Consider the following 27,773-nt stretch of genomic DNA (forward strand, 5'->3'; position numbering starts at 1 on the left):
GAGCAACCCAAACGTGCAGCGCGCAGCGCTGCTGCCAGGTCAACTGTAGGCGGGGCGAGCCCGCCTGCGGCGTGGTTGCCGAGGCGACCGATAGGCGGCAGCAGCAGCGGCGGCGGGACAGGAAAGCAGCTGGATCCCCGGGGCTGGAGCTACAGCTGCGGCGATGGCGCACGAAGGCCCGGTGAGCTTTAGCTCAGCTGAGGGTGCCCCAGAGCGGGGATAGACGGTTAAGATCGGGGTCCTGAACCGTGGGCCAGCTCTGTGCCACTCGGCGCCCGCCCTCCATGCGGGCGTTCAAGATGACCAAGGAAGCCATGTCGGTGCACTAGGGCAGGAAATCTACACCTGCACCACGCCCACTCACAAGCATTGTCACACTTGGAACCTGAGGGAAAGGGGTTAAATGGGTGGTGCAGAGCTCAAGAACAAGAAGTGACTTTGGAAACAGTTAATGCATGTATAATAATGTTTCTTATACTGAGGTACCCATTTGAATGGATAAACCAGAATTAGGCATTGGGGAGAGGTGTTGCTAGATATGATACATTTCGAGAATTTCAGGAGGAAGAAATGGATTAAACAACAATTCTGAGGCTGCACTTGAAAGTCAATTGTTTAAAGCCGTTATCACGGGTGTCACATGAGACGCTGGGTGGGGAAGTCTAAGGAACCAACTCTCCCTACCTGCTCTGCTCTGGCCAAGCCTGGACTGGGCCGTGGGCCATTCCCTGGGCTTGCCAAGAGGACTGTTCTCTCTAGCAGAGAGAGGAAATGAGGCTTAAGGGATTTTGAGTTCAGCGTGAGGTTTAGGAAACACCAGAGTTGGGGGAGAATGAATTTTGGGGAACACCATGTATGAGGCAATAAGGGTGGGGATGGGGAGGCAAAGGTTTGGGAAGATTACGTTGGGAGGTAAATTTTAGAAGGAATCAGGTTCAGGGAGACTGTTGTGGGGAAATGAGAAAGCTCCCAAGAATCTGCTACTAAATTCCTATGTCCTTAATATGGATTTTGGGGGGACTAGATTTTTCTTTTTCAGTGGATTTTTCTTGATTATAAAAGGATACAAAGTCACTGTAGAGAACTTATAAAATGGAGAAGAGTGTAGGAAAGAAACATATCCACTATTACAATTTTTGTGCTTTCCTTTTCTTCAACACATTGGTTTACATATCTGAGATCATACTTGATGAGTAATTTTGTATCCTGCTTCTTTCAGTTAACATTACATCATAAGTATTTACCTATGCTATTGTAAATTCTTCCTAAAGACTGCCTTTAATCATTGCATAATAGTCCATCATATAGGTAGCACACAATTAGCCACCTATTCTCTTTTTTTTAGATGTATGTTTTCAATATTCTGCTATTATAAATGACATCACAGGGACTATTTTAGAGAATATATTTTTATTTTCATTTCAGAATATGCCTTTGTGTGTGTTCATAAAACTGGAATTGGTACTTTTGAAGGTTGGACAGCTTTTCAAAAGTTTATTAGTCATCAACAGTTCCACTTTTGTGAAATATTATGTCCTTTGCTTATTATCCTTGGAGGTCTTATGATTTTAAAAAATTTTATGCATTTTTAATGTATTGGGGGATATTTATCCTTTTTTAAAATTTGTTGCTCATATTTTTTGTTTAGGAAGCAGGATAAAGTCAAACTCTGGAGTCAGACAGACTGGCATATGAAATATGACCCCACTACTTCCTTGCTCTGTTGTCCTGGGCAAATTCTGTAAAATGGGGATAAAAATAGTAGTAGTCTAAAAAATGTAGGAATTGAATCCATGTATGTGACTGATATACTTTAAGTGCCAGTAAATGAAAACTACTATTATCACCTTCTAATTAGGAATGTTTTTTTAAAATAAGCAGAGGAAAATTTGACATATATATATATATATATATATATATATATATATATACTTATCTATCCATTTCTTTAGTATTTCTTACATTACTTTTATGCTTAGGCAGCTGTTTCTCACCCAGAGATTATATGACAATTTAAACTATTTTCCCCTACATTTTAAAATTAACTTTATTTACTTTTGGCTGTGTTGGGTCTTCACTGCTGCATGTGGGCTTTTCTCCAGTTGCAGCGAGCAGGGGCTACTCTTCGTTGTGGTGCGTGGGCTTCTCATTGCGGTGGCTTCTCTTGTTGCAGAGCATGGGCTCTAGGCGTATGGGCCTCAGTAGTTGCAGTACATGGGCTCAGTAGTTGCAGCGCATGGGCTCTAGTTGTGGCTCGTGGGATTAGTTGCTCCTCAGCATGTGGGATATTCCCAGACCAGGGATGGAACCCATGTCCCCTGTATTGGCAGGTGGATTCTTAACCACTGCACCACCAGGGAAGTCCTATTGACTTTTCTTTCTCAAGTTCTTGAACTTGCAAGAGTTTTGAACACTTTGAACTAGTGCAAATAGCCAGGACTGTGCAGTTAGAGCTATATCTAGCCTGGGTTCACTGTGTAATCCCAAGCAAGTGGAGGTAAACTGCTGTCAGGTTTCAGTTTCTTTGTCTGTAAAATGGGCTTAGTGAGCTGTTATGAAAATTAAATTAGCTAGGTCACACACCTGAAAAGCATCTGTCACATGGTAGTCTCTTAGTAAATTATCCCTCTCTAAACGCTTTCTTTCCTACTAGACCACTTGAGGAAGCTTCCTCCTAGCCCATAACTGCTTCTCCACTCCTTAGTTTCCCGCCCTGATTGCCTTGTTCCTTTCCCACAGAGGCAGGTCCGAGACCGCGGGGTGACCCGATCCAAGGCGGAAAAGGCGCGGCCGCCTACGGCTCCGGTGCCGCAGGTGGACATAGTGCCTGGGCGGCTCACTGAGGCTGAGTGGATGGCGCTCACGGCTCTCGAAGAGGGCGAGGAAGTGGTGGGGGACATCTTGGCTGATCTGCTGGCCCGAGTCATGGACTCTGCCTTTCAAGTCTACCTGACTCAACAGGTGGGCCTGGATCCTTGTTCTCCAGACCCATCTCCCCTCTCCCTGACCCCTCCCTGCTGGGCTGAGACCCTTTCTCGCCTCTGCAGTGCATTCCATTCACCATCAGCCAGGCCCGGGAAGCCATGCTGCAGATCACCGAGTGGCGCTTCCTGGCCAGGGACGAGGGAGAATCTGCAGTGGCAGAGGACCCCACATGGGGCGAGGACGAGGAACCCTTGTCTTGCACGACGGACGCCTGGGCTCAGGGATCCGTGCCCGTGCTACACGCGCTGACCTCGGTGGGGCTGGAGGAGACCTTCCAAGGCGAAGTAAGCTCAGCCCCCAGCTACCTCCCAGCTGTCACCGCCGCCCCCGCCGCGTCTTCGATCTCCTCAGGGCCTCACTGGACTGCTCCAACCTCCTCTCTACCCTTTCTGACGTCTCACCACTCACCCCTCACGTCCACCCTGGCGCATTTCCCCAGAACCAAGAGAACGTGGACCAGATCCCTTTAGGAAGATCGTGGATGGATACAGGCTCTCAGGAGCGGATGGAATCTTGGGAGCGTCCTCCTGAACTGAGAGTCACCCCGGGCCCCCTACCCACCCCGGTCCTGTTTCAGGAGACAGGGCCCAGGGGTCCTTTAGAGAAACTGGACGACCAGGCGAGGGGCCACCTGTTTGCAGTCGGATCCTTGAACGCGAGCAGCCAACCGTCGGAAGAGATGGCGCCCGCCGGCAGTCCCCACCGTTCTCTGGAGCTGTCCTTGGTAGCCAGCCCTCAGGCCTCTGTCGAGAGGGCACAGCCCCTCAGCTCTCAGTTCTCGCTCGAGGACCTCTACTATTCCCAGCCGCAGCCGTACGCGGCTGGAGACCGGCCGGAGCTCAAGGAGAAGAAGGTGCCCCGCATCCCCTCGGTCGTGTCGGTGTCCGGCCCCTCTGCGGGCGGCCCCACCACGCTCAGCCCCTCCGGGGGGTTCCAGCCGCAGCAGCCCGGGCGCGCCGATGCGCGGCCCAGCGCGCTGCACTACAGAATGGGCCGCAAGGCGGCGATGGCGCGCCTGGACCCAGCGCGGCTGTCGCGCCACTGGGTGCGTCCGCTGGCGGAGGTTCTGGTCCCAGACTCCGAGACGTGCCCCCTGGAAGCCTACCGCGGGCGCCAGCGGGGCGACAAGACCGAGGCCCCAGCCGGACCGCAAGCCTCCGCCCCCAGCGTCCGCGTCTCCCCGTCAGTGTTCTTCCCTATCGCACCTGGCGTTCCTTTCCGAGCCTTGGGCCCCGGCCCCAGCCTCCAATTCCCTACTTTAAGTTTAGGCCTACCGTCGCCAGGTTTTGGTTCAAAGCTGCCCTTCGCTAGTCCCGGGCTCCGTTTTCTCGCCACACACCCGGCGCGCCCCGACGTGGCCCGCAGCCCCAGCCCCAGACTATGGCCGGGTGCCAAGTGGCCCAGCGGCTGGGAGGGGGAGGGCGAGTTGCTGGGAGAGCTGTGGGCTGGCCGCACCCGCGTACCTCTGCAGGGCCTGGACCCTGGGGACGGGGAGAGCCAGGATCCTCACAAGTGGCTTCATCCCGTGCCCCGAGTTCTCGAGGCCAAGTGCCAGGTGACGTGGAAGCCCATGTTGCTGCCGGAAGCACTGAAGCTGGCTCCTGGTGTGAGCATGTGGAACCCAGCCACCCAGGTGCTGCTCAGCTCTGCTGAACCTCAAAAGGAGGACAAAGAAGGTGGCACCTCTCCTCCACCCACACAGGCGCCCCAAAGCCCCAGGTGACCGTGGCACAGCTAATGAATAGCTCAACCCCCAAAATGTGGTCACTCCCCTCCAAGCGCCTGCCCCATTTTGAGCCCTGAACCTCAGGCAGTGTGAAACCTACCTTCCTTCTGTCTGCTTGCCAGAAATAAACACCTGAGTTGCCTTAAGTATTGGCCTGATGTGTGTCAGTTTCTTCCAAGTGTTTGCTCTCGTGAACTGGAGTGGTCTAGAAGAATATAGAACACTGACTCCAGGGAATAATTCCATTACACCCTTAGGAGACCCTGCTTTAGGGCCAAGGTGGCTCCCCAGCAGAGGCATTCTGGAGAACCATCCCCATCCCCACAAAGGAGCAGACATAAGGGTTCCAAGCGGGGTCTGCCTCAGTTTGGAGAATTTATAAGAGTCTCCTTCCAGTAGGGGAAGAAGGGGATGGCCCCACTTAAGCACGGAGTGATTCGAGACATGAGGAATTTAGTTTCCAGTCCCTGGAGCTCTGTCAGTTCATCTTAGAGTGCAAACCCAAGTTTCACTTGGAGACACATTTGAGCCTATGCAGGGTTTAGGGAAACCTGGACTCTCTTGATCTTTGACTTGGACCAGCAATGGAGTGAGGCAATCAGATAGCTGGGGAAAACAAGTTAAGGAGGAATTCACTCTCAGTTTCAAACGGGATGCTCAAGCACACCCACGAGTGAGTGCCTCCTTAAATTTTGTGCCTTATGCTCCACACCAACCTCTTGCCTAGTCCTACTCAGCTTTGACTCGTCCCTCCCCACCCTCCCATGGGCAGCACTTCCAGTGGCAGACCAGACTTCTCTGCTATGTCCCTGTGGTCTCTACTCAACACCCCAGTCTGGGGTCCTGGCTCTGTCCTCCTCATTCTGGTCCTCCTACTTAGACTAAGTGTGCAGGTCTGGCATAAGTTGTATCTTTGGGACCTCCAATGCTGCTCCACGGATTTGACTGGGAAGATAGCAGTGGTGACTGGGGCCAACAGTGGTGAGTGCTCCTCCTGCCCTGTCACTTCACTAAGGGCCTCAGCCTCCAACAGCCCCAACAGGGAGGGCAGGGAGGAGGACCAGCACCCACTGTCAGAACATTTGTCTCCCCCCGCACCCCCCCCCACCACATTGCCCTTTAGTCACTCCCCAGACTAGCATACTCTGAAGCTGCCCTCCCACAGGCATCGGGAAGGCTGTGTCCCAGGAGCTGGCCCGCCGCGGGGCACGTGTGATCCTGGCCTGCCGTAGCCGGGTGCGTGGACAGCGAGCCCTGGCCGAGATACAAGCAGCGTCAAAGAGCAACCGCCTCCTGCTTGGTGAGGTGGACCTGAGCTCTATGAACTCCATCCGAAGCTTCGCTCAGTGGCTTCTGCAGGAGTATCATGAGATACATCTACTGGTTAACAATGCTGCAGTCTGTGGTATGTGCCTTGATTGCTTCCCCTAAGCACATTTCAGGAACCTCCTTTCTAGCTCAGGGACCCCAAAACAGGCATCCTCCAAGCCTAACCTGTACAGATCATGGAAACACTGTAATTCAGACACTACCCTAAAAAGCCTACCTTAAGTTATAGCCTCAAACTTCATTGCCCCCATCTCAACACATCCATGCTCCTGTGGCATTTCTACTGAACCCAATATGTCCTCCCCAGACTTTGTCTCCCTCAGGGTCCTCACTCCATCACCCACCACCTATGTTTTCATCTCCTCCCAGGATTCCCCACTACACTTACCCCAGAGGGCCTTGATCTCACCTTTGCCACCAACTACACTGGGCCCTTTCTGCTCACAAATCTGCTCCAAGGTAAGGAAGGATGGGTGCTTACCTTCGGTGCCACCCCCACTTTTCCATTCCCCTGGCATTTTTGTGCTTACTGTCTCCCGTGGTCATCTCCTTTCCCTTGGCACCCAGATGCTTGCTGAGCAATGACCCAGCATATTTTTGCTGTACACAGCAGGGAACCCACCTGGCAACAGTCAGGATTAGGAGGCCGGTAATGGAATCAGTCAGCCCCAAATGCAACCAGCAGGAGGATGTAAGCTCTACATCCCACCTCTCTTTCCCCCAGCTCTGAGTTCTAGCCAGACTAGTAGAGTCAGTCATCTCAACAAAAGCTTCTTGAGGGTGGTATTAGGCTACTAGAATTAAGGAGGTTTGTATTCTTCCTAGGGAGGGGAGGGATTGGGTGACAGGCACATTCTCCCTAACATTTTCTTTGGCTTGTCTAATAGCCTCTTTAAAAGAAAATTAATTTTTTGGTCAGGTATTACATGTCCAAAGTACAAAAGGGTATGCAGTAGAAAAAAAAAAGACAGAAAGAAAGAAAGAAAAAGTCTCCTCCTCTCTTGGAAAATCAGCTACCCATTCCCCTCCTGGGAGGCAACTACTATTGCCAGGTCTCATGTACCCTTTAGTGGGTGATTAGCCCCAACTGGAAAGTGAACAAAGAGCAAGGCCAAACCCTATGCATTTGTAAGTATAAATATTTCACCCCTCTTTCCAAAAATTATAACATGCTACAATACCCTGTCTGTACCTTGCTTAGTAATAGTTTCTTAAACTGCCTTCTCTCCCATCTTCCCTTCTCTAATCTATTCTCCCTTCTGCCACTTCTAAGAAATCACCTTTCATCATATCACTTTCTTGCTTCAAATCCTTTGAAGGAACTCTGTACTTTATATAATAAACTAAACTGCTTCTCTCTCCTTAAAAGGCCCTCTGCAGGCTGAGAGTCTCACCTTTGCCTTTCCCAAACCCACACCCTTGTCTCCAGCCAGACAATCTGTATCTCTTGGGCCACACTCTGTTTTTTAATTCTGGCTGTGCTTTTGCACATGTATTTCCCTCTATCTGGAATAGGCTTTCCCATCTCTTTAGCCTGTCTAACTTAATTCAGCTGCCAACACTCAGCACAGATATCACTCGTGCTGTGGATCCTGCCCTGACACCTCTGCCTCCCCCAGCCGTCCCCATTTACAGGACTCCCTTAGTCCCTGTACACATCTCTGTTCCTGCACTGCATGAAGATCAGTCTCCAACTAGGTTGTGAGCCCCTTTGGTCTTCATGTCACTATGTCTGCAAGTTTGGAGTTCACTGTCCTCTTTAAGAATAATCTTCTCTCCAACAAATTTTGGCTAAATACCTCCTGCTCTAGTTTTCATTTGTGATTCTTCATTTAAATGGGGGGCTCAAAATAGTTTTAGCATTTTGAAACAATAAGTAAACTCATATGTGACAACTACAATTTTTTTTTCAATAATTTTATTTATTTATTTATTTTGGCTGCGTTGGGTCTTCGTTGCTATGCACAGGCCTTCTCTAGTTGTGGTGAGAGGGGGCTACTCTTCGTTGCAATGCGTGGTCTTCTCAGTGCGGTGGCTTCTCTTTGTTGCGGAGCACTGGCTCTAGGTGCGCGGGCTTCAGTAGTTGTGGCACACAGGCTCAGTAGTTGTGGCTCACGGGCTCTAGGGCGTAGGCTCAGTAGTTGTGGCGCATGGGCTTAGTTGCTCCGCAGCATGTGGGCTCTTCCTGGACCAGGGCTCAAACCCATGTCCTCTGCATTGGCAGGCGGATTCTTAACCACTTCACCACCAGGGAAGTCCTACAACTTTTGATACTTTATATAATCCAGATTTTTTTTTGTATGGTTAGGAACTCTTTTTTTTTTTAATTTACTTGTACCTGTTCTATTGATAGTAATTTTACTTTCACTCTTTTGGAAGATCGTTAAAATTTAAAAAAAAACCCACACCTTCCCAAGTATTTCTGCACACATTTCTTTTCCCCCTAAACCTAGCACCCATATGTCCTTAGCACCTAGCGTGGTGTCTGCCATAATACAGGGTCCTAGTGAATAACTGTGGAATGAATAAGTAAAAGAATGAATGTATGAATGTGTGAAAGACAGTTTTCACAGCATTTCGGGCCTCTCCTTCCCCTTCTTAGCCATCAGCAAGATAAAAATATAAACAAGGATTAATTAAATTAGCTCCAGCTGGCAAGTGAAAGAAAAGGCAAAACTCCACTTTTACTTTAGGCAAAAAAAAAAAAATCCACTAAAATAAAACAAGAGGAAGAGCATTAGGAAAACAGCTAATAAAAATGAAGTCTCAGTTCACATTATGCTGTGCCTCTCCTGGGCGCCTGCCTGGGGACCCACTGACTCTCTCCTGAAAGCCTGGGATGGTCCCTGTCCTCCTAGAGTCTCATGGAGAAGCAGGTTGGGGAGTGGGCATGGGAATTTACTCTAGTACTTGGATTGAAGGTGTGTGGTCCTCTCTCTACCCAGGGGCCCTTCAGCGGGCAGGGTCAGCCCGGGTAGTGAATGTGTCTTCCTTCCGGCAAGCACATGGGTACATTGATGAGGAACATCTGATAGGGGCTGGTAGACCTTTGACCTTCAACCAGAACTATGACTGCAGCAAACTTCTTTTGGCCTCATTCACTGGGAAGCTTGCCCAGAGACTGCAAGGGACAGGTAACTGCCTCTGACACCCCCTACTCCTCCACTCCCAACACTACCTCCCAACACTTCCCATCTCATTCCAATATATTCTGGCCATATAATACTCCCAATATCCCCCAAGGCAGCTGTTAATATCCTCCATTTATCATCTGTGCACCCTATGTTTCTCTCAACCCCATCTTCATATCTCCCTTCGTCCTTTTCCAACTCTCTCATCACCTACAACTTCCCTCTCCTCCAACATCATCCAACATGTTCCCCCTCAAGATCACCCAACACTTTCAAATACTTATGTCTCCTTACTGGCTCAGATATCACCGTTCATGTAAGTTACTAAACACTGACTTCCCTGGCACCACCCCCAGGTCTCTTGTCACCTCTACCCGACAGATCTGAAAGGATCCTCCTCCCCTCATTGCACATTGCAGAACCACACTTAACCCTTTCTTCCCAACATCCTCCTCTCACTTCACTTTGTACTACATGTGTCTCACCCTCTCAGGTGTGACTGTGAACTCTGTGGACCCAGGTGTTGTATACACGAAGATCATGAGGCATTTCTCTTGGCCATATCACTTCCTCTTCTGGCTCCTCAGCTTCTTCTTTAAGGTGGGTAGTGGAGGGTGGGGCAGGGCTCTGCTGCTGAGTGCCCTTTACTCCTCTTCTTCCCCCGTGTCTCTACAGGATAGCAAACAAGGTGCAATCCCAGTCCTCTACCTGTGCTTGGCAAAGGAGCTGGATGGCATTTCTGGAAAACATTTTAACAGTTCCTGTGTGATAACTCTTCCCCCTGAAGCTGCTCGGGATTGTCATGTGGCCCAAAGCCTCTGGAATACCTCAGTCCGACTAACAAACCTAGACAAGGTGGACTGATCTTCTGTGACCCCTGCCCTAACTAGCCACCCTCTCCTTGACTCCCAGCCCTTACTCTGATTATGCCTTCTGTTTGCTGGCTCCAAGGATCAACCTCTTTGTCCAGTATAGTGACCACTTCCTCTTCCTGTTGGTTCAGGGGTGTGAGAGCTCAGATCAGCCAGGGGACAGTTTCAGCTTCTACTTTACTGCTACTACTTTGATAGAAGTGTTCATGTCTTGGACACTAGGATCTCCAAACCTACCGAGTCCCATGTTGTGGTGATGGGGAGTAAGACCCCTTTTGGCGGGTATTAGATGTACCAGTAAGAGGGGAAACTTCTACCTGTGCCTCTTGGTTCCTGGCCTTGGGGGAGATGGTACCACATAGTGTCCTCTGGATTAAGGCATACGCCACATCCTGTAGGACAGCATCCCAACTTCATAGGGTGTTGTCTCCCAGCTGGTACTGTAACTGAGCCTACAGGTAACCATTCCACCTTTCTATCAACCAGCTGCTCCTGGGTGCTGAGTCATGCAATAAGGTCAGTGAATTCTGAGCGTGAGAATGCATTGCTTCTTTTAAATCTACATAAAGCTTGGAATCAGCTTTTCAACTTTCACATACACAGACCTTGTTGGGATTGCACTACATCTACTTGGGAGGATTGAAGTTTTCATGGTAATGAGTTCTAAACGTGAGCAAAGTGTGCTTTTGTCTATTTAAATCTTCTGAATATCTTTATAAAATTTTGAATAATTTTACCCATAAAGATCTTGCACAAGTTTTATTATATTTAATTCCAGATACCTTACTTTTTATGCTATTGCAAATGGTATTTTAAAATTTGTATATTAATCATACATCAAGCAACTTTATTAAGTTATCTAATTCTGACAAGTTATCTGTAGACTTTTCATTTTTCCACATAGAAAATCACACCATCTGGGAATAATAACATTTATTTCTTCTCTTTCAACTATTATAAATTTTATTTCTTTTCCTAGACCTTAATTGATTTTCTAGTATTAAACCAAACTTGCACTTAAACCAACTTTGTCAGAGTGTTAATTTTGTATACATGGCTAAATTTAGTATACTCATGTTTTTGCTTGGAACTGTTTATTCATAAATGAGATTGGCCTGTACTGTACTTTTCCTTACTTATATTGCTATTGTCTGGTTTTGCTGTCATGGATAGATTCATTTTATAAAACAAATTGGGAATTTGTGTTAGTCTAGGGACATTATATGAGAAACAGATGCCAATTAATTGAGGATTAAAGGTACAAGAAACTTGTACAAATGGCTGTGAGAGAAAGTGGGGAAGAAGCAGGGAGATCCACCAGACTGTGATACAAGTCTGACCCTGAATAAAGGAGAGAAGGTTGGTTGGGAGCATCTTAGAGTGCAGTGGGATTTTTCCTTTTTTTTTGGCTGCGCTGTGCACAGGATCTTACTTCTCCAACCAGGAATCAAACCTGCAGCCCCTACAGTGGAAGCATGGAGTCTTAACCACTGGACATAGGGAAGTCCCGATTTTTCCATTTTTAAACTCCCTCTCTGATATACAATCTACTTCTGTTCCAAAAATTTTAACCTGCATTTTTTTTTTTTTTTTTTGGCTGTGCAGGGTTTTTGTTGCAGCACATGGGCTTCTCTAGTTGTAGAGCACAGACTCTGTGGTTGCAGCGTGCGGGCTTAGTTGCCCTGTGGCATGTGGGATCTTAGTTCCCCAACCAGGGATTGAACCCGTGTCTCCTGCATTGGAAAGCGGATTCTTAACCAATGGACTACCAGGGAAGTCCCTTAACCTGCATATTTATTTATTTTATTTTATTTTATTTTATTGGCCGTGCCACATGTGGGAGCCTGGGGTCTTAACAACTGGACCACCAGGGTAGTCCCTGCATATTTATTTAAAAGCTTTAATCAATATCTTTATTCTTCTTTCAAACAATACATAGAGCTTAGAGTTCTTTAACATTAATCATTCTCTTTGAATTCATATGATTTTGTAACCCAATATTCTAATTTATTGTTATTTCATTAATTTCACAAATCAGATATTTTGTTATTTTAAATAGTTGATATTTGTATGGATTTACCCATACGTTTAGTATTTTCTTTGCTCACTCTTCCTTCTTGTGTCTCAGATCTTCCATCTGGGATTATTTTCCTTCTACCCTGAAGTACATCCTTTAGAAGTTCCTTTCATGAGGATTTGTGGTAGACAGAATTCTAAGATGGCTCCCAAGATCCCTACCCACTTGTGTACACATTCTCTATAATCTCTTCCCCCTGGGTGTGAGGAGATCTCATGAACATGATAGAATTTTACTTCTGTGATTATGTTATATATTGGGTTAATGGGATTTGCTGATGTAATTAAAGTCTATAACCATTTGGCTTTGTGTGTGTGTGACTGAACAATATTTATTCATCTACCATACTTTTCTTCACATCTTTAAATTACATCTTTCTACATTTGAGTTCCTCAAAGCTTTCCACGGTCTGTGTCATTAATTTATTCATTAAATGATCTTAAATTTAATGAACTTAATTTATTAAATGAATAAATTAATGGAGTATCAACTGATCCAGGCATTGTTCTACAGTAATGAGTAAAACAGATAAACATCCATGAATTCAAGAAGTGTATATTCTAGTGGAGTAAGAGAGATAATAAAAATATATGGTAAAATTACATAGCACTCATATGAGTGCTATGGACACAAGTGAAGCAAGAAAGGAAAGAAGGAGTGCCATGATGAGGGGCCCAGTTTGAAATTTTAGATAGGTTGGTGAGTTAAAGACTCAAGTAACCAATTGGCTTTGAGATAATCAAAGGGGAGGTTATTTTGGGTGGATCTGGCCTAATCAGGCGAGCCCTTTAAAAGGGTTCAGTTAGAAGTCAGAGAGATTTTCCTGTTTATCATGAAGAAGCAAACTGCCACATTGTGGAGAAGGCCACATGGACTCTAGTAGTTGAGTCTTCGGTTCTACGGTTGCAAGGAGCTGAATTTTGCCAATAACCTGTGAGCGTAGAAGAGGACCTGGAGCTCAGATGAGATTGCAGCCCTGGATGACACCTTGATTTCAGCCTGGTGAGATCCTGAGCAGAGGACCCAGCTAACCTGTACCCAGACTCATTAGAAACTGTGAGATAATACATGTTTTCTTTTAAGCCAATGAGTTTGTAATAATTTGTTATGCAGCAGTAGACTACTAATACAGGATTTAGTGATAGCAAACTTCTTCAGTGTTGTTTGAAATGCCTTTATTGTACCTTCATTGTTTTTAAACTTCAATAGAAGTACAGTTGATTTAAAATCAGGTGTATGGGCTTCCCTGGTGGCGCAGTGGTTAGGAATCCTCCTGCTAATGCAGGGGACAGAGGTTCGAGCCCTGGTCCGGGAGGATCCCACATGCCGCGGAGCAACTAAGCCCGTGCGCCACAACTACTCAGCCTGTGCTCTAGAGCCCGCGAGCCACAACTACTGAGCCCACGCGCTGCAACTACTGAAGCCCACACGCCTAGAGCCTGTGCCCCGCAACAAGAGAAGCCACCGCAATGAGAAGCCCGCGCACCGCAACAAAGTGTAGCCCCCGCTCACCACAACTAGAGAAAGCCCGCGCACAGCAACGAAGACTCAACCCAGCCATAAATAAATAAATAAATAAAGTGAACTGGGACATACCTTCGATGTTGGTACATTTCAAATTCCATTTTCCCCTCACCTTTCCCCAAATAACGAGTTAAGGAATTTAGCGTTTTTCCTATGTATGGGAAGATGCAAGAGTCTGGGCTCACTGAAATCATTTCTTTGATATGCACCACACCTATCTTAGCCTGTATCCTGTATTTTCACATCCTGAGTGTCCTCAGGGCTCACCATAGGGAGTGGCTGCAGTCTGATGGCTGCTAGATGGCAGGTATTCTTCTTCCTGAGTTTCCTCAGGGTTCACTAGCTCAAGTTGGAGGGCTGCAATCGCCAATGACTAATCCTCTCCTCTTGGTCAGGAATCTGACCAATATTTGGGAGACATTTCACGATCAAATTTTGTCCCACAGTGCTGGGAGGCTCATCCCAGGTCAGGCAAAGATTCTTGATATGCCACTCCAGGTGCTAATTTTTGGATTAGGCCCTATTGATAATTAAAGATTCTCTGGATCCTCTAATTATGATCCAGGAGACATTTTCCCTTGTTGCTTCTTCCCATACCTAGAATCATATTATTACAATTATTTTATGTTATAAAAGTGATTTATTTTCTTAAGATGTTTAGCCACAGAAGTTTTGTTTTGAGGCCTGGTTACACACTGGGTACTGCAAGAGACAACAATCTTATAAAATAGGATATAAGTAATGCAGCTAGTAGCAATGACAAAGACATAGTGCTGCAGGGAGACACAAAGCACAAACAATTTGGAAATAAAGAACAAATTCAAACAATAATTAACATAATATCAAGTCCACAGGACAGCCTGCTGGAGACAAAAAATTCTGGCAGGATCAGGTAGAGAGAAAAAGATAAATGTTTCGTCTTTGTTTACAAAGGCATACTTTATCAACCTGTTGTAGGTCATCGCATAAGAGAAAAGGTTTTTCTGAAAAACAAAGATTAAAGTCAGTATATTTCCCAAAGTCATAAATCATATCTGCCATGTTTTCAGTCTCATGTAATTAATTCCCATTGATCTGGATGAAATAATCAGGTTTCCCATTAGTTTTGTCATATGTTACCCAGTCCAGTGATATTATCTAAAGGCTATCAGAAACTTATATTTCTTAAAAAGTTCCTTTTTATCAGTCTTCTTGAAGATCTTCATTTTGTAAAAGCATCAGGACAAAACTTAAAATAGCATGGTTAAAGATTTGAGTACAATGTAATTAGCAGGAAACTTGGATATAACATTTTAGAATAACTAGTATTATGATTGATAACATATCAGGACATGGCAGATATTAGGGATTCCATATAAATTTTGGAATATCTATAAAAATGACATTTATGCATACACCATAACCTAAGGTTCATCTCCAATCACTTGACAATGTTTTTGAAGTAACTTAACATACCAAATAAAATTAGTTTGACATCTCTCTCTGAGATGTCTCAGAGATGTTCCTTTGAAGTATCTCAGAGTCAGCTGGAGGCTAAAAAGCTTTATTCAGATTTTGATATTTAGGAAGTTTGTTAAAAATATCAAAAAGGGGGCTTCCCTGGTGGTGCAGTGGTTGAGAGTCCGCCTGCCGATGCAGGGGACACGGGTTCGTGCCCCGGTCCACGGAGATCCCACATGCCGGGGAGCGGCTGAGCCCGTGAGCCATGGCCGCTGAGCCTGCGCTCCACAACAGGAGAGGCCACAACAGTGAGAGGCCCGCGTACCACAAAAAAAAAAAAAAAAAAAGATACACAAAAATATCAGAACGGTTTTAAAACACAACAGGATCATAGGTCACTGAGAAACAGTACTTATTCATTTAACCAAAGTCACAAAACGATTAAAAGAAAACAAATACGGATCACCTAAGGGCACAGAAACTTATATAATCTGTTATCAAAAGGAGCACTTCTAACAGAGAGAGAGAGAGATCAAATTCCAGTCTTGTATTAGCTTACTTAACAAAATCCACTTACTTAGGTAACTTCAATCGAAATTTAGTTAATCCTGGCCATGTATAAAACTTTCTCAGTAAAATGTAATTCCATTCCTCATACCTTCTTAACTAAAAACACACATTCTACCATTTTGAAATATTTTATTATTTTCAGTAGCTTTAATTATATATTTAAATTAGAGTCCCCGACTCTTAAAAACCTTAATTTCCAGTGACAACCAAGAGGCAAGTAATAGTTACCAAAATCTGGAGAAACTATTTTAGATGATTTTTAAGACATAATTATTCTTATAGCTTACCTAAAAGATCTTATTTCATTTATATTTACTTTAATTTCATCATATCAAGTTATTTTTCTTGCTGACAAATTTGCAACAGATGTAACAAGATTTCATTTAACTTTTATTAAACCTAGGTGCAGTGAAAGTACTATATATAATGCTGATGGCTCTAAAGACATGTCTGTATTAATTAGATCAACAAACTTAAACATTAATACCAGGTATTAATTTCATACTAAATATTTCCCAGTTCACGTGAACCTGAAACTCATTTAGCTTAATTTCTCTTGTATTTAGAATTGTTTGGTTTGTAAGCGCTTACTTTTCTTTAAGCCAATTAAATAGGGCTCATTTACAGATTAACCTCAGCAATGTTATCCAAAGACAAAAACACATACAAACACACAAACACACAGAGACATCATAGTTCTCATTTCAAAAGTTCAGCCCTGAGTCAGGTACAGCAATGTAAAACCCGTCGGTTTACAAAAGAGGTTGCATTAAAGTTGGGTTTCTGGCAGACAGAACAAATCAAGCTCACTTGTCTAGCTGGCTAAACCCTTTCTACTAATATTTATGGAAAACAAGTCAAGTTCTAAATTACTGTACCCTCTTATTCAAAATTTGCATTTTAAAAAGATGGCAGAGATAAGGGTTTTTGAGAAAACCAGATAGGACATTTGTATATAGGCAAGATACAGGCAAGTTTCTCCTAGGATGACTTTGTTTCCCCTTTGTTTAATATTTACAAGCCTCTTAAGATCACCCATATTTATTAGAAAATCTATCAACTTGTTCCCCACTATCAATGTTACCTGGGGCTCCTGTGGGGAAATCAGAATTGCAAGCCTCAAGTCCAAGGGAGTGTCCTGGCCTCTTACAAGATATTGGGACAAGGGAAATTGCCCTGCTGCAGAAGTGGCTCCCAGTCCAAATTGGGTGCCCTGTCGGGTCTTAGATGGTGATACTAAACCAGGTTCCTGTGTCCCGGGTGTTACCACAGAAACTTCCGTTTGATCCCCTTGGGTAGGGGAAACAGGAGGCAGTGAATATGTTGGTGGCATGGTGGGGGGGCAGTTGGAACAACTGCTGGTTCATCCTGCTTGGCCACTGGGGGAGCTGGATAGGCTGGACGGGGGTTTAAGTTTTGAAATAACATGTCCCCACTCTCATTTTTTTCTCTTCCCTTGTAGAACAGGTTTTCCCTTGGGTTTTCTTTCAGACTGCTGCACCATAAGGTGGCAGCCCTCTGACTCCTTTTCCTCCTGATGCAACAGCATAAATGCTCCTACATATGGAATCTCATCTCTTTTCCCTGCTCTTTTGCAGAACATTTCTAACTGCGAGATTGTATAATAATTGAGTGAGCCATTCAGGGGCCATCGTTCTTCTGATCCTAACATATATTGGGTCCACACCCTATTACAATAGTACATCATGTCTTTCTTAGTCATAGGCTCATGGCTATGTTTTGCCCATTTATATAATATATTCCCCAAAGGGCTCTCCTTTAGGATAGATGGAGTATTTTCCATTTTTAAAAGTTTGATGACACCAAGACACAGAAGACGCCAACAAATTCCAACACAAAAGGCACAAATTCTAGCATCGATGCACACAAAACCAAGACAAAACCAACGAACTAGTTCCCAGATCGGGTAGACTTACCCTACAAAACCAATGAACTAGTTCCCAGGGAACCAGTTCCCAGAATCGGGCAGAGTCCAACAACAATTCCCCCCTCCAGCAGGGTACCTCAACCAGATTGGCTTGTCCTGTAAAGGAAAAGCCCAGATTGAGGGGGGAATATGTTCCTGGCGTGCACGCCGGAGCGACTTACCCTCCAAATCGAATCGAGTCCATTGACTCATAGCACCAAATTGAAGTTTGCCGGTGCCTTGCTTCAATTGCCAAGTGCTGGGATAACCAGTGCCGCTTCAGGGAATTTTGAAGGGAAGATCCTCAGGACAAATGGTCCTGGCAGCTGCTAGGGCCTTGCCTCAATATTCCCTGACCGGGGCTGGCTAGACACGAGCAAGGCTCCTGGTTGGCTCGCTAAATTTGTTGCCGAGTCCAAGCTCACTCTGCTTTCTGCACGACAGGCCAATGAATCGAAGACGAGGTGTTGAGGTAAGGAATACGACTTTATTCGGAAAGCCGGCAGACCGGGAAGATGGCAGACTAGTGTCTCCGATAAACCATCTTATCTGGGTCTGGATGCCAGTTTCTTTTATAGAATCAGAGAGGCAGAGGCGGTGAGGAAGTAAAGTAAAAGGGCCATTAGTCTTGCAAAACATCTCCTGGAATGACCAGCCTCAGTGAGGTGTTGTGTTAGTTTCTTTTTTCTTGCAGCCATTCACAGGTGGGCAGGGTTTCCTGAGGCAGGTCATTATGCATGATTATAATGACAAAAGCAACGAAAATCAAAGGTTAAAGTCAAAGAAACAGATCCAATGTGGAGTCCGATTTAGCTCTTCCCTGTCACACACTTAAAAAATGAGATGAAGTGGGATTCCCTCCTTTTTAAAAATGTTTTTAGAGCTACTAAAAAACTTGCATTTACACAATAGTTGGTAAAAATATTCCTCTGGATTGTACAAGAAGGGAGACAGGGACCACTGATAGGACCGGGTGTTTGATATTAATCAGACTTGGCTTCTTTCTTTCCTGCTTCATCAGAGGCTGGCCTCTCCTCATTTTTATTTTCTCCGTTTTCTGCAGGTAAGTCTTCTTTAGTCTCTTGGTGAGCCACTTCAGCCTGTTTTCCCTTTGCTCCCTTTTCCCCTTTGTTTGCACTTTTTGCCTGAAGATTTATCCTTTCCTTCCACCGTTTTGGCTTCATTTCCACTTTTGCAGAAGCTGTTTTAGCCAACAGCATCGCTGGTCTCCTCTTGGGCTCCTCCTTCTGTGCCCCTCGGCAGAGCTGACCTTCCTCTTGGACACCATGGCAGCGGGGCAGGCGCGTGCTGGGTGCCTGCGGGCCACAGCATGCCGCGAATCTTCACGAAGCTGGGTTGCCTGGCTGTGATGCCAAAATCTTGGCTTTCTGTGCACCAATGCCGAAAAGAAATACGGAGACGGAGTTTTGAAGGAGAAAAAGTAGCTTTATTCTTTGCTAGGCAAAAGGGGGAACACAGCAGGCTAGAGTCTCAAGAACTGTGCCCCCCCACCCCGCCACTGGGAAAGGTTTTTATAGCTTGGGGCTCGCGGTCTGGGGTAGGTGATAAGGCTCAAAGTAATTAAGGTCTTGCATTTCTTTTCTTCTGCAAATTTATGGCCAAAGCTGGCATCAGGCAGCTGAGCAACCGGGTCTGGTGTCCCTGAAGTTATCAGCTGTGACCTTCTTTCTGAAATGAAGAGTGCTGCAAGGGTGTGTAGGAGAAGAAATGCCAGGTGCAAAGGGTAATTCATATGGGGGTCAGAGAGTAATTGGCTTTGCTAAGGACAAGTCTAGCTACACGTGTTTATGAGTAGTAACAGCTAAAGAATAACCAAGATTGCTTAACACTTTCAGGCCTGGTTATGCTGTTTCCCCAACCTGTTCATTGTTTACTTATTTTCCTTGTTTATCCAAAAAGAAAAGTCTCATTTCTATTTTTACTGCAACAAATACCCCACTGCTAGTTCATTCCCTCCACATCAATGAAGGAAGGGAAATGGGCCTTGCATTCTTGTCTGGCTGAGGATAAACTTCAGTTTTGCTCCATTTGACAAGCACCAGCTGTCCAGCCCAGGGGCCCATCTATCTCCTACTTCAGCCGCTGCCACTCCTGCCACCCATGTTTTCTTTTTTTTTAATTAAAAAATGCCAAAGTCCATTATGTAAATTTGCATAAGGGCATGAGAATGCCTGAATCCCCATATGATGGCTAATACTGAATAGCAGCAAATTTTAATTTTTTCCTTAAGCTACCTGACGAAAGATGGTTTACTAGTATTGTTTTAATTAACAGCTTAGCACTCAGAAGCATAGCCACCCTCTGGGGGAGCCCTTTGCTTAACGCAAAGGAATCCTCGGGCTCCTCTCTGGGCTGTCTACCCTCTGCCTGCAGAGGTCGCTGGGCACCGCTCGCCTCTCTCCTGTGGTCCTAATCGGCTTCCCGTGTACAGTGCGCACGCGCTTATTTCGCTCCAGGCGTCCAGCTTTGTGCCTGATCGAAGTCTTCTCGGCCGCGCTCAGCGCGCAGTATTTAACCCGGACTGGTCTTCGGGCAAGAGTAGCGTGTTCCCTCGACCAGAGCGCCTGTGGGCCTCAGCGGCTAGAGGGCCTGGGACGGGCCTACAGGGGTCGGGCGGCACGGCGGGCAGCCCATGCGGGCGGGGCGGGCCCCCGCTAGGGCTTGGGCGTCGGTCTACGGTGGGGCCCGGAGCCGGGCGCGGAGCCCCTGGCAGGACAGGTACGGAGGCGGCGACCCTGGAAACTGCCTCCTCCCCCACCGTGTTCGCGAGGCTCCTGGCTGTGCTCTGGGGACTCGGCGCTCGCCTAGGGCGGGCGCGGCCGGGAGCCGGGTGTGCGGGGTGGGGGTCGGCAGGGGTGGGCCGCGGCGGGGGTGGGCGCCCCCTGCGTCTGGGCTGGTCCGACCCACCTGAGCTCTTCAGCCTGCCGGTGTGGTGTGCTCCCGGGGTCGAGTGATTGCGTCTCCGAATTCCTCCAGAACTGCAAGGGTTCCCCTCCTTTCCTGGGAGCATCCAAGGCACCCCTGAACCCACTCCAAAGCTACAGGTTTCCTGTGGGGCACACGGTTGAGAAGTTGTGTCAAACAGAAAAACAAGCAAACAAACAAAAACCAAAGCGGACTCAAGGTGGGGGGCCTGGATATGCGTTTGGTGTGTCAGTCTCCCATTCCTGGCGTCCGCCTTAACTGGCAGGCTCACCCTTGAGCAGTCATCTTAGCGCATCCCCACAGCTAAATCACACAGATGACGAACTCCGGTATTTTTAAGAGGCGGTGAAAAAAAAGAAAAAAAAAAAAAAGAGGCGGTGATTTAGAAACTTACCCTCACTTATAACAGTGTGGAGAGCAGCAAGCCCGTCTTGACCACTTACTAATCCAGTATGCTTAAGGTACTGAGAGTCAAGGAGCTATGAGGTGGAGATTGAAGTTCTTTAGCTAATGTATGGGCGAAGCCCAAGGCCCGGGGATGTTAGCGATAGTAGTTAAGGATAACTTTTTTTTCAAAGACATTTTGTGCTCACATATGTTCAGAAACTTCATGGTTAAAGTTTTCTCTACTACAGAATATTTTGGAACTTTCAGTATGCTACTGATATTTTTATCACGAATTTCCTACTGGAAGTATAGTATGGAGAGTTTCCCAGATTTGAACGGAAAATACTGTTTTTCTTGGGTGTTACCTCTGTTTAACATACGAAACAGTTTGGGAAATGGAGTTCCAGAATTAGAAACTCAAGGCTTGGAAGGGGCAGTGTAGGTCAGTGCTTTTTGAACCTTAATGCTACATACACAAAATCTGTTAAAGTACAGATTTCGGTTAGTTCTGTATTTTTAACAAGTTCCCGGGTGATGCTGATGCTGCCAGTCCATGGACCACACACACTTCGAGTAGCAAGGGTTTTCACTGGATTGAAAGAGACCACGTTCTGTTCCCTGCTCTCCAGAGCAAGCCGTGCTGCCTCGAATGATCTCTTCCCCTGTCCAGACCTATAAAATAGGAGACTGGACTAGAAGATCTCTCATGTTTCCTTCAGACCTAAAATGTTGTGATTCTAGTCCAGTTACCCTTGTGATAATTGAATTACATCTAAAATATCCTTGCCCTATGGCCAGTTTGGGCTTGAACATTTCTAGTAATGGGGAATTTACTGCATGTAAGGCATCCCATTTCATCGTGGGATAGCTCAATAAGGAAGTTTTTCATATTGCTAAAATACATCTCTATAACTTCCATCCTGTTGGTCCTAGGTTATCTCTTAGAATCAAACAGAAAAAAAAGTATAATCCCTCTTTAAAAGATGACTCTTGGAAATTCCCTGGCGGTCCAGTGGTTAGGACTTGGTGCTTTCACTGCCAGGCCCTGGGTTCAATCCCTGGTCAGGGAACTAAGATCCCACAAGCTGCGTGGCATGGTGGAAGAAAAAAAAAAAAAAAAAAAGACTCTTAACGTGTGAGATGACAGTGTTTCTACCAAGTTTTCCCCAAACTGAATTATCCTTTATTCTTCCATGACATTGTTTCAAATCTCTGTCTCATAAATGTAGTCCTTCTGTGTGGAGTGTAGTGGGGCTGTAGCTGGACTTTGAAGGATGGGTGGGGCTTTGCAAAACTAGGGAAAGCATCCTAAGCAGCTGACAGTGGTCCAGAGATGACACTGCGTACGTCAGATCCAGAATTGTTGGATTCAAGTAAGAAATGGTGTGTCAGTGAAAGATTTTGGGCAAAGCAATGTTTTAGAGTGTGTAGTTGTCTTACTGTGGTGTATGGTGTGGTTGGAAATGGAGAAGGAGAGAGGCAGGGAGCCAGATAATGCTTCACATTATCGGTAAAGAGGGCTTAGGTTGATAATAGTGATGCCTTCTATTTATGTATAACATTTTACAGATTACAGAACCTTTCACAGACAACCTTTCCTGTGAGGTAGGCAGGGCAGCTGTTACCCAGTTTTTATAGATGAGGCGCCAAAGAGAGTAAATGATTTGCCTTAATTCTCAAAGCTGTTACATGGCAGACCAAAGTGGTGACAATGGTAATGGCAGAGAAAGGAAGAATGCAGGAGGCAATACTGAGGAAGAATTGATAAGTTGGGCCTGAATGCACATGAGATTACAAAGGAAAAGAAGTTGTTAGGGAGGAGTCAAAATAGTTGGGAAAATCATAATACATGATCGACAACTGCCATAGGTTGTACTTGCTCAGATCTATCATTGTTAGTGGCTGTTTGGAGTTATAGGTCGGGAGGGATTGTGGTAGAGGATTCCTAGGTTGTTTAGCCTGTCTATTGGTACTGGGTGGTGTGTGGGCCTTGGGTTAGCTGTCCCATACCAAGGGAACTGAGAACTGGATCCTCAGTGTCCTCTGAGAAGGTAAATGCTGAGCAATTGACTGATTCAAATCTATCTTAGGGTCCTTGCCATCCTGGAGTCTCTGAATTTTGTTTTATATAATTTTTGTTTTGAAGTTCCAGCTAATATTAGTTGTACTTGGCTGATGGACAGATTGGCTATCCAGTCTGACCTCCCCAAGCTCCCACATATCCACTGAGGGTTTCACTGAAGCAGAGACTGGACCCTTGCCACTCTGAAGCCACGCTAAAGCTATTTTCCCAAAAGATCTGCACTTCCCATAGAGCCTAGAGGTGTTCCCCCCCCCCCCGCTCTCTCCCTCTCTCTCTCTCATCTTTTTACCCTGGAAGCATATGAGGTTGTGATTTTTTGTCACTACCAAATTCCATAGGACCTGGAGCTGTCCCTGCACTTTTAGTTTCTTAGGCTCCTATCTGGTGAGCAAAGAGCTACATCTCTTGGGGTGTATGTGCGCCTGACTGTTGTACTTCCGCCATGGTGTCTCTGGGAAACCTGTCAGAACCAATTTATATCCCTAGAGCCTGGTGTTGGTATAGGCTTCTATTCAACATTGAGTGTCTTCTGTGTTCAGTGCTTAGCATACTGAGATGAATAAAAATTCTGTGCCCTGGAGGAATTCACGATGGGATAAGGGAGACGATATTGTAAGTAAAATGGGATCTTGTAATAGAGATATTTCCAAAGTGTTGGGCAGAGGAGGGAATGACTAGCTCCACATGGAGACATCAGGGGGATATTCAGGAAAGAGGTGATAAGTAAGTTGAGTCTTGAAGATGAAGAGAGAGACTTGGTGACGTTTGCAACATTTGCAGAGGCATAAGATAGATAGATCCAAGTGGCTGGAATCTAAGAGAACTTTGGGATCAAAGGAGAGGTGATTGATGAGATTAGATTCATAATGAGGCCAGGTTTTTAATGGCCTGTAGTTTTGTTCTAAGATTCAATTTTGTGGGAGGAAAGCCACTGGAGGTTTTTAGGCAGGGAGGTGATGTGGTTATATTTTGGAAAGCTAATTGTGGAAATAGACTGAAAGGGGAGAATCTGGATCCAGGACATCAGGAGACTCTTGTAGTAACCTGGGCTTGGCTTCAAGCTGAATTAAGTATTAGTGGGGATGGGAAGGAGGGGATAAATTGGAGGTTGTAGAGACAGAGTTCACCTGACGTAATGACTAATTCATGGGTTGTTGAGAACAAGAGAGAGAGAGAGTTGTTGAGGATGACTCAGTTTTCTATTTTGGATTGATGGTGGTACCAGTAGTAAAGGGGGAGTATAGATGAGGAACATTTGCTGGGGGAAGCTTCCGTGTGTTTTGGGTCATGTTGAATTTGGGCGTCTGTGGCGCTTAGCAGATAGGTGGAAATGTGGGTCTGGAGTTCAGAAGAGAGTGTGTGTCTAGGGGTGGTAGATGTAAGTGGTAGTTGATGCTGTTGGAATGGATGAGCCTAGCCATGCTTATAGAAGACTGAAGATAACAGAGGAGATGACAGGGATTGGTGGGCAAGGTGAGAGAGAATGTTGTCCAGGGAGCTACAGAGGAAAAAGTTGCAGGAAGAGAATCAGCAGCCTCTGTTGCTACAGCGAGGTCAAGTAGGATGAGCTTGGAAAATGTACTTTGAGATTGGGCAGTTAGGAGATTGTGGTCACCAGGGCTCTTTTATTTTTTTAGTGTGAGCAGCTGGATGGGAGCCAGGTGGATTGAAGAGTGGATGGGAAGTGAGGATAGGGAGGATGTACTACTCACTTTGAGTAGTTTGGGAAGGAAGGAAGATGGTGGCAGCTTGTGGAGGAGTAGCAGAGACTAGAGACAGATTTTCCTAGAATAGAAGTCTTGAGCATGGGTTATCTGATGATGTGTAAGAGCCAGTATAGAGAGGTTGCATTTGAAGGCACAAAGGAAAAGATGATTGCAGAGGAGGGTGGAGGGTTGTCTCTGAAACGGAGACATCATTTCTTTTGAAGAGGAATGACAGAAGAAAGGAAAAGAATGTAGGAAGAAAGAGGCAATGATGGATACACCTAAATTTGCAAAGGAATTCTTATCTAATAGGTTCAATTTCCTTTCTCAGCAAGGTTATCTGCTGAGGGGTGGGGGTCCTGGTGTGGGCTCGGATAGGAACAGGGACTTGATAGTGGTAAGGGAAACTTGAAACTGTCCAGAGAGGAAAGGGAAAGAGAGCAGAGTTGAGATATGCTCCAAGAACACTGAGTACCCTCCGAACTTGAATCCTGCACTGTAGGCCTCTCTTTCCTCTTCTTCATAATAATTATGGCTGACTTTTATTGAGTGCTTCATACCAGACACTCTTCTTAGTGCTTTTCAGGCATTCTCACGTGATTCTGACAACAACCCTGTTAGAAAGGTATTGTTAGTATCTGTGTTTTACAGAAGGAGAAATTGAGGCATGGAGTATTACTTGCACTTAGTAGAACTTATGTCTGATGACTCTCTTACCTCTGCAGGAATGGCATTCCTTCCTTGAGGCATCAGAGAAAGGCAGAAATTTCATCCCAACTCCCAGTTTCTGGTCCTTGAGGGGCTGGAGTTTAGGGCTGCTAAGGAGGGCCAGTCTGTGGGTATGGCAGTGGCCTGGGTGAGCAGGGTGGTAGAGTCAGTGTTGCTGCTGTATTTTTACAACTACATACAGAATTCTGAAATCCTTGTGTGATTTCCCAGCAACCTGACTAGAAAAAGTGACTGATAATGATTTGTTAGGTACTGCAGGCTGAGACCATGTCAATTGAGATGGTGAATAAGAAAAGAGATCTTGTCTCAGTCAGCCAGAAAAAGAATTTTTGCTGCCAGTTATGGGACTAGGCAGACCTATGACCTTACATAATAGCATAGATTATTAACACTCACCTTTGTTTTCCCCATTGGTGGGATAGATAGAATTTGTAGGTAAGGTGCACACCTGACTTGAGTGAAAGGGGAGAATGATGAGATGGCATGGGTGGAAGAGAAATGGACTTACCTTTCCCTGCTGCAGCCACTGGAGCATCATTTCTGTGTCCTTCCTCTTGATGTTGCCATGGATACGCCTTTGCGTGGTGACTTGAGATTGATTCCCATTATGATCAGATGATGACGTGGATTTAAAAAGAGAAAGGACAGAATGCTCTGCTTCTGGGGAGTGGCCGGTGAGCTGCCCAAAAGGCAGAGCCCAGCACAGCCGAGGTGGCTGTGGCTTTGTTGGCTGCTTTGGCTTTTGCTGAAGTTGTGAAATGGTGCATCTCTCTCTTTAGAGCGCAGGCTCAGGGTTCCCTGTCTGCAGGGTCCTAGTGCCAGGGACTTGCTGGTTGATCATGGGGAGAAAGCAACAGGAACTTCGAGTAGGCTATTAAGTAGGACTGCTGCTAGCTCTGGGAGGGTTGCAGTTCTTTTTCTTTTCAAAGAACATTTATTTATTTATTTATTGGCTGCTTTGGGTCTTTGTTGCTGCCCGTGGGCTTTCTCTAGTTGCAGCGAGTGGGGGCTCCTGTTCCGTTGTGCGGGCTTCTCATTGCGGTGGCTTCTCTGTTGAGGAGCACAGGCTCTAGGCGTGCAGGCTTCAGTCATTGTGGCAACGGGCTTAGTTGCTCCACAGCATGTGGGATCTTCCCAGACCAGGGATCAAACCCCTGTCCCCTGCGTTGGCAGGTGGATTCTTAACCACTGCGCCACCAGGGAAGTCCCGGCTTGCAATTCTTGAGTACCAGGCTGCACTCAAGTGTTTGTTGCCTTCCTGCAGAAGTGCCTTCATTGAGGATAAGTGAGGCATATTGTGTAGCTTTCCTTCCTGGCTCTTGGAGGTCTGGGCCCTTTGGAGGTGGGCCTGGTAGTCACTGGGTATTCCTAGGGGAGGAGGATATCCTGGGAGGGGGTAGACCTGTATTCAGTGTGAGAGTGGGCTACAGAAATTTCTGGGGATAATGAAGAGCTGGAGAGGTAAAAAAAAGTCTATTTAGTGTCTAGGTCCTATCTGTGTGAGATCTGCAAGGCAGATACTGGAGTAGGACCTAGGAATAAAAAGCTCTGTTTATCTTCTTTCGGGGTTCCTGTGCATATCTGGAATCTGGCCTTCCAAGCTTCCAGTACCTGAGCTTCTATTCCCCTCTCCTTTCCTGACTCCTGAGGGACTTATATCCACACATATCCCTCTCCTACTAGTGCTTTTAGAGATGTACAACTTCACCCTAGTTATAAGAAAATCTGTATCTTGCTGGTTACCTTTATGTTTCATTTTATCTCTTTGCAACCAAATTGAAATACCCCGTTCCTAATGCAGTTCAGTTCGAGTGTGTGGAACCTGCTGTCAGACTGCCTGGATTTCAGACCTCTACAAGTGGGATCAGAGAAAGCAAACAGTTGGGTTAGCCCAGGATCAAAGTTTGGTAAGGTGAGACAAGAGGAGGTCAGGGGCATAAAGGATGCTGGGGTACCAGTAAAAGCAGGGTAGAAATGGTGCAGGCTGGGTGCCAAAGAGGCTTTTCCTCCTTACTAGTTCCTCCTTAATTCCTAATAATCCACTTCTTTTCCTGTCATTTCTGAAATGTTCTCCAAGACCACTGGTAATCTATCAGAAACAGATTTCTTTCCCTCCTCTCTTTCCATTTTCCTAGAGTTTTTATTAGTATTTAATATCATTAGGGAGGAAAATGGATTAGAAATCCAGGGAGTATCTGTCTTCTGGCTGAGGTAGCATGTAACTCAGAGTTGTCCCGTGTGACATGGGGTGGGGCCCAATGGTGCTGTTGAAGGATCACCTACCTGTACAGCTAGTCAAATGTGCCCCCCTTCCTACTCACATGTGCCCTGCTGGCTATGA

The 27,773-nt window shown here is 45.9% G+C and overlaps 3 protein-coding genes across 4 annotated transcripts in view; all 3 read left to right on the forward strand.

Annotated features, from left to right (window-relative positions):
• Positions 1 to 87: 87 nt before the first annotated feature.
• On the forward strand, positions 88 to 5,013 carry C13H2orf81 (chromosome 13 C2orf81 homolog). Its single transcript, XM_022563034.2, is given in 5 exon segments — positions 88 to 181; positions 2,740 to 2,961; positions 3,048 to 3,387; positions 3,390 to 4,676; positions 4,679 to 5,013. Coding segments are annotated over 5 exon segments (1,977 nt in total). The 5' UTR covers positions 88 to 163; the 3' UTR covers positions 4,789 to 5,013.
• A 486-nt stretch (positions 5,014 to 5,499) lies between these two features.
• Positions 5,500 to 11,806, forward strand: LOC111169091 (retinol dehydrogenase 12-like). Its single transcript, XM_022563046.2, has 5 exons — positions 5,500 to 5,692; positions 5,877 to 6,116; positions 6,410 to 6,499; positions 8,986 to 9,174; positions 9,665 to 11,806. Exons 1-5 carry the CDS (start codon positions 5,515 to 5,517, stop codon positions 10,033 to 10,035), a joined length of 1,068 nt encoding a protein of 355 aa, XP_022418754.1. The 5' UTR covers positions 5,500 to 5,514; the 3' UTR covers positions 10,036 to 11,806.
• Positions 11,807 to 20,186: 8,380 nt separating this feature from the next.
• The window catches only part of DCTN1 (dynactin subunit 1), a 30,084-nt gene continuing 22,497 nt past the window's right edge, over positions 20,187 to 27,773 (forward strand). For both annotated transcript variants that reach the window (XM_022563114.3, XM_022563110.2), the window contains exon 1: positions 20,187 to 20,320. The gene's annotated coding sequence lies outside the window, so the exon portion shown is untranslated. The remainder of the gene's footprint in view (positions 20,321 to 27,773) is intronic.

The sequence above is a fragment of the Delphinapterus leucas genome, chromosome 13 (genome assembly GCF_059928025.1).
Source record: "Delphinapterus leucas isolate spDelLeu-1000000601 "Yukka" chromosome 13, BTC_Dleu_Yukka2, whole genome shotgun sequence".
Lineage (NCBI taxonomy): Eukaryota > Metazoa > Chordata > Mammalia > Artiodactyla > Monodontidae > Delphinapterus > Delphinapterus leucas.